General features: G+C 36.7%; 1 protein-coding gene across 5 annotated transcripts in view; it reads left to right on the plus strand.

Moving 5' to 3' along the window:
• The window catches only part of DNAJB6 (DnaJ heat shock protein family (Hsp40) member B6), a 61639-nt gene that overhangs the window by 29065 nt on the left and 21592 nt on the right, over window positions 1-10982 (plus strand). For 3 of the 5 annotated variants that reach the window (XM_026069262.1, XM_026069264.1, XM_026069263.1), the window contains exon 8: window positions 1336-1406. In XM_026069262.1, coding sequence (XP_025925047.1) covers window positions 1336-1406 — 71 coding nt within the window. Of the gene's footprint in view, window positions 1-1335; window positions 1407-2785; window positions 3575-10982 lie in introns of those variants that run through there. The other 2 variants (XM_026069265.1, XR_003254100.1) reach the window with 2 other exon arrangements.

A 10982-nucleotide genomic window follows, 5' to 3' on the forward strand; every position in this document is an offset into this window, starting at 1 on the left:
TGTGTCCCATACTTTAAAGTGCAAGGTTCTTCTGTGTGTCTGACTGTACTGGAGATATGCTCTCATCTTGACTGCTTAGATGTAGACTTTTGTTGTCACAGACTGGCTTCATCATGGCATTTTTCTGTCAGCGTATTCCATAAAAATGTGAACTGTCCCCTTTTGAGGGAATTGCACCATCTAAGGAGTGTAAAGAAAGACTACACAAAAGGAAAGATAAGGCAGAGTGTAATTTTTCTTTTTTTTAATGTGCAGTAATGTGGTTAAAATAGGCTACTTTAGGTATGCTGTCAAAGTATAAGGCCTTTTTAAAAAAAGGGGGGGGGGGGACAAGAAATGTAGTGAGCAAATGTGCCTTCCTAGAAGTGGCTATCTCAGACGAGCTGTTACATTGCAGGCGTCTGCCCACAAGGTAGCTAAGTGCATAGAGTATTTCTATCCCAGTATACCCAGTGGTCTCTGAGTAACATTTTCCTTCTGGCAAGAAGCTATTCCCCGTCTTTAGTATGGGTGTATTCTGCTCAGTAAGTCTCATTTTCAGAAAAATCTGTGTATGTGCTTTCTTCCCATGTGTCATGAGGGAAGAATTCTAGGATATTCTACCTTTCTAAAATTTAGGCATAAATTAAGTGGCTTAAAAATAATTTAAATTTGCATCATCTTCCGATTTGAAAATCTTTTTTCATATGTTCTGCAAGCGTGTCGCTGTCAAAACTGARCTGTTTCATGATTGTATTCTAAAACAAAAAAACAAAGAAAAAAACCTTAGCTCTTTAATGATCCCTACTTCCAGTCAGATACTTAAATTGTCTAGTACATGCTAGTCATAAACTTGGCATACAGTATGTTTCCAAATTAATTGCTTTGATCAAATTAAAAGTGAATTAAAGACTGTCTTGTGTGCCTTATATCATCCAAAATTGTGATTGGATCTATAATATTATGCATTTAACAAATGGGGCAGATATTAAATGCAGCATCAAGATTGTAAACTTCAAATCCATCAAAAGACATTTAGTTCTAGATAACAGTGAATAGTGTCCCCACAACTGTAACCATGTATGAGGTGACAGCTGTAACTAGAGGATTCGAACTTCGGGAAAGCAATTTTCTTACTATAAATGAGCAGTATCAATGAGGGAGTGCAGGTGGTTACTAGTTACAGCTTCTGCACTGTTAAATACAAAAGCTTGCCAACTACAGTTGCATTAAGTAGTCAGTACTCCAGATATGGCATTAAACTTAATTATCTAAAAACCTACTTCTGGTGTATGTTTTCAGACTACTTACAGTGCTTTAAAATATCTAAATGTGTTTTCTTTTTTTGTCTTACAGAATTGTTGAGAATGGACAAGAGAGAGTAGAAGTTGAAGAAGATGGCCAGTTAAAGTTGCTAACAATAAATGGTAAGGAGCAGCTGCTACGCTTGGATAACAAGTAATTCAACGCACGCATTTAACAGAAATTTTAAGCTATAACAGCCACCATTTGAGGATTGACAGGAACATTTTTTGAAGATTTCAAATGAACTCAACTTTCTGTATATCCGTACTTAATCTTAAGTAGTATAAATAGCTCACCGGAGCTTGTATTTGTCATAGACTTTTGAGTTAATTGTTGGGACCACATCAATAGGACCATTTTTTGTCCTTAAAATTGTTGTAAATTTCTGTATGCACTTTTCTTTTTATTATATATGATCCAAGGTGAACCATGATCCTTCAGTAGTGCTAGGGCGAGATGTACACTAACACTAGCATGAATCTTGCTTTTTTTCCAATTTGTTTGAATGTGAGCCAATTAGTAGTTTAAGTCTGCTGTGAAGTTAACATTTCCAGGATAACATTTTTAATAATTTCAACTTTTTTTTAAATACTTAGTAGTGAACAATGTTAATACATTTCTGGTAGTGCATTTCTGATTTAAATAAATTAAGGATGTTTTCTAGTTGTGCATGAATGCAAACAACTTAGTAAGTTTTGACAAATGTTTAAATGTGTAATGTAAGCAAAAGGTAAACAAAAGTGAAGCCAGTGAGCTGGGTCTTTTGTCATTTGCTAAAAAAAAAAAAAAAAAAAAAAATTCAAAATGAATAAATGCTGATGTTTGTGGTGCATTCTTTCATGAATGGCATTGGTAACCTTGTGTCTGTGTGTGATTTGGGCATCTTGGGAAAACAGTGTGCTTTTTTTTCTCTGTTTTTTTTCTCCTCCCAACACCTTTTTCTTCAAGCTTAAGGATGAGGGCCTTTATTCTTTGCAGATGTTTTCTTCAATGTGAGTGAAAACATGGTTTTTAATTTCTTTTCCAAACCTGTATTTGAAGCACCTATTTTTAAGGAGCATTCAGAGGCTGACTTTCTAACTCCATCTTTTGCCTTAATATATACTCTTTTTTTTTTTTTGGTCAGGCCAAAAATAACTCTCTAAATTAAAAAAAAAAAAATCTCTGAAGCTCTAAGTTCTGAGATCCTTTTAAAAATAATCTGTAATGGGCATAAACACCCAAAAACCACTTAAATTTCTAAATGATAGCATTTTTTACTCATATTGGGAATGAACACGATTGCTTTAGAGAAGACTTTTACAAAATGAAAATGAAAGCTAACTAAAATATCTTGCTAAAATATCTTACTCTTTTTACTCATTAACTAAAAATAAAAAGATGGATGAATGCCTTTGTTACATTAATGGAGTGAAGCAAAGTGTTAAATTGTAGGTAAGACCAGATTTTCAAAGTTTAGTGAAAGAAATTACTTGATTTCTGTATGTCTGTTATGTCGTAGATAAAGCATGCAAATAAATATTGGCACATGTGAACACCTGCCAGGCCTTGGATACTTTTATGCGGAAATCATGAATATGCAGTTTTTATCTATGCACCAGCTTTGAACATCTGGCCTTCACTGAATTCCTTAGGCTGGCTGACCGTGAAAAAAGAAAAAAAGAAAAAAGAAAAAGGTGTTTTCAAATGACCAGTTAATGCCTTCTACTGAGCACCATCTGCTTTGTACTAACAAATGCATTGGTTATTAAATACTGCAAAGAAAGAGTTGCCCGTATTTATCATGCTGGATAATTTAACCCAAGAACAATACTCTAACAAATTGCTACAATGGAATTCATAGTCATGGTAACATCAGTGTATCTTAAATGCTCCCCCCTGCCATCAGTATCAGTTTCATAGAACCAAACAAAACAGCAGAGGTAGGAGAAGGAATAAATATATACTTCAGTTTTGGGACAACAGAAGTTATGCACCTTTTTAAGTTTTTGCAGGTTTCCTGTTACTTCAGTGTTGTGTTTTTTGGTGCAGAAGCACAAACTTGGGCTAGAAACTCTAAACAGTGTTGGGTTTTTTTGTCAGTGTTTTTGTTTTGGGGGGGGTTGGTTTTTTTGTCTTCCCCATGTATGTTTCTTCTTGATCCAGTGATAACTAAATGGACGGTTTATTTTAAAATCTGGCTTTATTGTGATGTCTTGAGTTATGAAAAATGTTAATTTACATAGATTTATAGGAGACACTGTGCTCCTTTATGTAAACTGTAAAAAAAAAAAAAAAAGTGCTTCAAAACTGATTAACCAACTCAAATAAAATTAGGACAAGCTGGAGTTGAGTTTGAATTCCTTCTCATAGATACCTGTAGATTTTATGCTGAACTGACAAGCTTTACCTTCCATTTTAATCTCAGTTTATCTTTTCTAGGTTAATGCTTACTTAAGTTAACTAGCTCAAGTTAAGAACACAATTATGATAGCACAGCTGCCAGGGGCAAATCCATACCCGCATGTTTGACTTTGATCTTCTTACCCAGAAACATGTGGTCCTTCACTCGCTATGATCTAGATATAAACCATTCATTCAAGGGTTCCCTAATGAAATTCTTTAACACTGTAAAATCACTGAAGATGCAGTGTTTTGGATGGTCTCTCTTCTGCCTTCAGATTCCTGAGGCTGGTATTGTCAGAGCTGGACAAAATGCAGCATTAAATGTCAGCGTTGCGCTTCCCTGATAGAAACTGATCAAACGTAGAAATAGACGGGAAAAAACGAGTCAGCAGTATTGAAATTCATCAGTAAAGACTTCTGCAATAGTAAGCAGATACCTATACTCTGCCATTTGAATATGCTTGACAGATGAACTGGATGAATATATAGTCTTGGTCCAAGTAGACTATTGGACTGCCATTTCCAGTTTCAGATATAAAAATTGGTACCATATTACACTTCTAAGCCTAATAGTCTGGTGAACTAATATAAATTCTTCCTCTTCTGTTTATTCTATTAAATGTTCAGACTTTCTTCTTAATTTTGCTGCTGAAATGAGTTTCTTTTCTTGGGAAAATACACTTACTAGGTTGCTCTGAAAACTTTTGCATAGTTTCTTACTAATACATACTTTGCATGCGTATACAGAACTGACTTAACAGGAGTAATGGATCATCTAGGGTAACATTTCCTTAAATTTCCATTTTGGCATAAATAGCACAAAATACTAATAGAAAAAGTTTCTAATTCTAGCAGATGACATGCATCAAATGTGCAGTGGGATGAGAGCTTTCAAAAGCAAGTACTGTTTAAAAGTACTATTTCTTCATACAAGAAGGAGGGATTAATTTTGAATGCTTGGGGATACCATCCAGTTTAGACTGAGCTTCCTCCAGTGGTCTGGAAAAACTAAGATGGAATTCTTGCCAACCACTAGGTCACTTCTATTCAGAACTCTCATGCTCCGCTTCAAAGTGTATTGATAGAATACGATAACTTTGCAGTGCTTTTTCTTGGTGCAGACTCTTTTTGGTTTCTTGTGCATGATGGTAATTTCAATGCAATGCATTAGAAAATAAGTTTCTTTTTAGGTTGCATGGCATCTACCCCTTTCACTAGCAGAAATGCTTTACTGAAGATGTTCAGGTTATGCCTTAGAATATTTCAGACTTTAAAACTGCTCTAGCTATTCCAGTTCTTTGTTTTTATGATACCTGATCTGGTGAGAAGTACAGACATTGCTTTGTGGTATGTGACAAAGCTGCTCTGCAGAGAAAGTGTGCATAACACTTGGAAGATGCATCTACTATCAACATTGTGATGGTTTGAATCTTAGGATGCTAAAAACAAGACTTGTGAAAGACTTCAAAATGACCTCACATAAGCCCAAGTGTTTGACTCTTCGGTTTGCTTGCCTGCCTCAGTGTATTAGCTTCAGATACAAGTGGCGGTTGGTCTGTGTTGTACTTAGTTGTGCTTCTGTGTTTCAGACCATCTGTGGGATTGTCCAGTGACGAGGGAAGTTAGATTTTTGGAGTCTTGAGTTCTGTTCCTGAATTTGCTTCTGTTCTGTTTGACAGAGTGAGCTTGTTTCCTACTTTGCCTTAGTTTTGTCTGTGATCAAAAACTGATGTTATCAACCTCCAAGACGTTTGCATTGTAAAATGGGTGTGCTATAGCTGTAGGATGCTTATGGTCAGAGTACTTTTCAAAAACACTCAATATTAATGTAATGCTTTATTTTAACTTAATGCTAGAATTCTTGTTAACCTTTAGGTCAAAGCCTTTCAAAAGAGTTTTTGGAAAACCTGTCTCCTTGGTCCTGATGATTGGATGTCTTAATGACTTAAAATAAGCCTAAGTATTATTTTCTCACAAGATAGTTACAATGTGGAGATCAGTAACCTGTCAGTCAGCTGTAACTCTGACTTTGAAACTTTAATGGAAAAAAAGTATCTGCTCCAGCTGGTCTTGTTTGCTTTGTAACTGAATTGTGACCAAAAAGTTGCTTTATGTAGTACTAAACAAACAATTCTGGTTCTCTTCCTGTTATTACTTGGCTTAAACTGGTTGTCTAAGTGAAAAGCTTTTTATTTCCCACCTGAGAAATTGAAGTTGTCCTCACGTTGCGTTACTGCTGGAATCAAGCAAATCAATTACTTTGTTAGTAATACAAACTATACTTTTGAATTCCTAATTATAGTGGATCTACTGCTTGGTCTGCCTTAGTTTTGGGGAAAAAAAGCCTATACTAGAGTTGATTGTTCAGTGCAGTGTTGTCCCCACTGCACTGTTGAAATGTTATGGGGGGAGAGGTTGGCTTATGCTCTGCCATGTAGGCCGTGAATTCAAAAGGCATTGAGTGCCTTTTTTGAGATACTGCTATCACATTAAAAAAAAAAAGTGCTGTGGCCCATAATGCTGAACCTGTGTGAACTGACTGCTGTTTCAAACTTGTTGAAACTTTTCTGAAAATTAACTTTATGTTATGGCAGGCTTAGTGCTGGGTTAGGTATCCGTCTTACCTACAGTTGGTGGAAAGCTAACTGAAAAGCTACATGAATACTATATCCCCTGTCATGCTTACTGTGTCCAAAATGCATGCAGTAGTTTGGATGTGGTAGAAAGCTATGAATGAATAGCACAAAAACTCTTACTGAAACTAAAAATTTGTCGTCCTGTTGTGATGCTTGTCTTACTTGGCAATAGAGTATGGCTTCTTGATTAGGTAAAGACCATATTCCTTAGTATCCTTTCTTCTAAAGAGAGTTAGACTATGGATACTTTTCAGATTGCTCCGGACTTCTCTATGAAAGCATTTCTGGAGGAAAATGGAAAAAAATCACATTGCCAAAGCTCAGTCTTCCCTCCAGTCTCTTTGCTAGAGTCCTAGGGCTAGACATTTGGTCTTCGAAGGACTTTGGCTAGGTTTTACTTAATAATACTGCCTTTCATCAGAAGACACTTTGGTATTTGATTTGCTTGGACATGCCCTGTTACAGTAGTCATTCAGGCACCTCCCAGAATAAATCTTCTAATCTTTATGTGCACATTTCTTGCTACTAGGTGCTTAGGAGATCCAGTCAACTCCCTATTATCAAGTATATTAAAAGAGTTTCAGTAAAGAAAGGGAGTATCAAACTCTGTAATGCAAAGTGAGAGCTGGATGCTCAGGAGAGCAGTAGAGAGCTGGGAATCCACTTTAAGCTGTTTTGGATGCAGCTGGTATGTTTGCAAGTGTGAGTAGCGTTCCTGCACTTCCTGGCTTCACACTTTGATTTTGCTCCCAAGTCAGTCCAAACTGGTAGATTTTTACTCCAGGAGGATGAACCTTCTGAGTTAGAAACCAAAACAATCACCAAAGCATTCCTTTCATTAAATACCTCCAATGCCAATTCATGTTTTCTGGACTTGTGTGTTTTAGCCCCAAAAATAAAGGCAATCTTAACATCCTTGATATTGCCTGCTGCTGCTTCACAGTGTAACCTGAAGAACRTGAAACCAATAAGAGAGAAGCAGGAAGCCACAGCCTCTTTGCACTGTTGACATAAATCCCCAGGCCTTTTTTCCTTATTTAGCCTTTGCCTTTCTGATCAAGAAAACCTGACTAAGAGTTACCACAGCAAATCCAGAAGCAATGGGAAAATGCCTGCATCTCCTGTTCACCCTGCCTACTCTTTGCTGGCAAATCCTCTGTGCTATCGCAGATGCTTGTTCTTCGGCCACTGCAGGAGAAGGAGGTGCATCTGAAGCCCTTGGGCCATGTGCCAAGTTCCAATTTTCATTCTAAAGAAATTTGTACATCAGTAAGATAAAACTGTGGCTATTAAAGGTTGTCTTGGTTGGAAGAAGGGTCTAAACATTTGTATAAGGCTAGACAAATTCAATGAGAAGATAAACATACATTTTTAACACATGGGTGATTAACTGTTGGGAGAACCTGCCAAGAGTGGAATTTCCCAGCTCTTGGTGTCTTCAAGACTATGTTTTCTGAAAGATATGTTTTAGTTAAAGTGAGTGTTTGGGTTATATGCAGAAAATAACCGAAACTCGGAAGCCTGGGGTCAAAATGCAACATATGGCTTGGTGTTTCTTCAGGCCTTTGTTTATGTTCATAGTCTGTGTTTCAGCATGATTTTGTTGTGCTTTTATTTCTTCCCTCCCTTCCCGTTCCTTATGCGTTAACATGAATGCATAATGCCATATCCTCTTACTGTGGTTTTGAGACTGTGGGTATCTTTTTGTGATGAAGGAATTCGAGAGATGGTTGGGGTTGCGTACAGTCGTTCTTGTGGCTGTTGGGAGTGGGTGTGAAGCAGGGTAGTTGGGCAGAGAGGCGACAACACATGTGGCTAAGGCACAAATATTACCTCAATGATGACTATTGCCCAAAAGAATCCGCTTCGGGATGTCTAGGTGCCGAGAGTGGAAGTCATGTGGGAGAAGACATTCTGAATCTATTAAGGTAAGTAGTTGCTTTTTTATGGAGGACAAATTGGATGTTTAGTGAAGAGGAGGAAACCAGGCTGAGGACCTTGGTGACTGTCCTAAGGAATTTGCTTTGGAACGTGCTTTACAATGAGCCCTTGTATGTCTCCTGTCTCTTCTCACCAAAAACAGGCTGCAGAGCTTGAGAGCGCCTAGTTCCAGCTCCTGAGATGAAGAGTAGGAGATCTCTTGTTAAAGTGATGTTATGACAAAGTTTCATTTGTCCGAATATACTGGTTTTAAATGTAGGTAAAGCTTTAACAGTTTAAAGTTTTTATTTTTAGTTTTATGTGGATGGCATTATGTGTGTTTGAATTTTGAGTTATTACAATGGAAATAGATGGCTTTTTGTTAATTAGATCCTCTTTGGTTGTGTGCTAAATGTCTAAGACTGCATTATGGTGGAATATTAGTTCTACAAGGAACTGCCAGAGAAGCGTCTCCTACAGGGTTTTATGTATGTGAAAATACTGTAGACACATATATCTGTGTCCTGAATATAACCAGAGCTGAGTTTGTTAACAGTCATTTTTGATTAAGTTTCTTTCTAAGAGAAGTCTGTGGACAGGCAAGTTCCTGGAATTATAACTCGGCAGCATTTGGGTCATATAACCATAAAACACAACTTGGATCAAAGCCAAAAAATTAAGTACTTTTATGGCAAAATCCCTCTATTTCTCGGTCCTTCCTAACTTTCTTTGGAAGGTACTCTGCTTGGAGACCAGCAGAACTCCAGTACTAAGTCTTTAATTCTTCTACAGAAATTTACTGTAGTTTGAAATCTAAATATTCAGCACTTAATTTTTGTAAAGGCTCCTTTCTATATAGGTTATGAAAACTTTTGCCTTATTGATAAAAAGCAGAATCAAAGCCGTATAGCTTCACTGACACAGGCATAGCCATAGGAACAAGGAGACTTGTTAAAGGAAAAGCAAACAAGTGTGTGTGCTGCACCGCCTAGCCCTTTTTCTGGTTTAAAAGAAGCCTCTAACAAGTATTTGTGTAGTTGGCAAAGTATATAGCCAATGTACACCYTTTAATTTCTGACTGTTAGAAAAAAATCCTCAAAACTAGTTATTTTTAATATATTTTTAAAGGGGTCAGAGCTGTAACTTGTCAAAGCAAACTGATTTTATCCGAATTTTCTAAATAATTTCAAAATTTTTGTGTTACAGCCTATATGGAACCTACTTTAAAGTCAGGATATGCGATTCTGTTCCCTGTACAACTCAAGATCACCTATTACGTCAGTAGAAAAGACATCATCACGTGTTCTTGGGCAAAAAAACAATTTACCTAGAGACTCATGTAGAAAATGACAAAGTAGATTAGTTTTTACCACTGCTAAGTAATAAGAGAACTTTACAATACATAGATTCTTATGTTTTTGAGGTATTATATAGTATTTGCTGGCATTTCTATAGTATAAGGCTTGTAGTATGAGGCTATGTAAATCACTTCCAAAGTATTTCTAAAACATCAGAATTGACTTATTTTTTGATCCATCTTGAAGGTATTAGCCAAAAAGAGTGGGAAGACAGTCCTATTTCAAAGGTTAAAAAACAAAAACAAAAAAACCCTGAGTGTTACTGTCCTAAGTCTTATCGTCAACAGTTTCGTGGCCTTTAATATATTTTCTCTTTTTTTAACTACACAAATATAACTGTCTTGCAACCAAAAAAGCTTCATACAGTAGGAGGTGAATTTAAGTGCCATCTAATACAGTTAATAATCTAGAAGATGCTTTTTGAAATTATTCCTCAAAACAAGAAGCTAAAAACTAAGGGAGATGTCATATTTTTTCTGAGAAGACACGGGCGTCTAATCCTTTCCATTTTTCTCGATTAACAAAATCGAGAACAAAAGATGCTCCGATTACTCTTAACGCAGTTTCAGCTCTTTTCTCTCCTTTAGCAGTTGCTCCGAGATCATGTGTGTGCTTTGCCCCTGAAATGTTTGTATAAAAGATGACTGGATCCCTGGTAACTGTTTTCTTAGAATAAATCACCAAGCTGAGCGCACAAACGTGCTCTGTGTTGTGTTGCAGGGGAGGCGCTTGCTGCCCTGGGCAGAAGAGTTTTCTACTGCAGAAAGCCTTTTTCACATGAGCTGTTGCGGGGTTTTGCCTTGGGTCTCCAGCTACCTGTATCGGTTTGCTTGAAACATAAAAAAAAAAAAAGACGTTTATTCCCATCTGGCTGCAGCTTCAGCTTAGTGCTGTGTTTGCTGGGTGTGGTTGCAAAATTACTCCAATTATTGGGTGTCTCAGATGTTGAGTATGTGCCTGTAAGTGGCAGGTAGCCAAGTTTAACAACTTGAGATGCGGCTTTAATGTAGGTTAGACAATATATTACTAATATAGGTCAAAGTCTCTTCAATTTTATATATATATATTTTTTAGTTCTGGCTAATTTCCTCTTAAAACATAGGCCCTAAAAGTCATCAGCTGAACTTGTGATAGAGATGGACCCTTTCAGGTGCTAGCACTGTTTTCCATTGAACTCCAAGCAGTGACTTACCAGTACATGAGTATACAGTAGAGTGGTTTTATTTATCTATTTATTTTCTAACTAGAAAGTCAGTGCTTTGCAGGCTTCCACTAACAAATTTCATCCCTTGGAATGTGGTTAGCTGTATATATTAAATTTCAGAATTGTTTTTTTTTTCATTGTTCATTCTTGGGTAAACACAACTTTTTCTTTAGTGGTTTTTTTTTTTTTTTTTTT

Source organism: Apteryx rowi, unplaced genomic scaffold, assembly GCF_003343035.1.
Source record: "Apteryx rowi isolate R43461 unplaced genomic scaffold, aptRow1 scaffold_29, whole genome shotgun sequence".
NCBI lineage: Eukaryota > Metazoa > Chordata > Aves > Apterygiformes > Apterygidae > Apteryx > Apteryx rowi.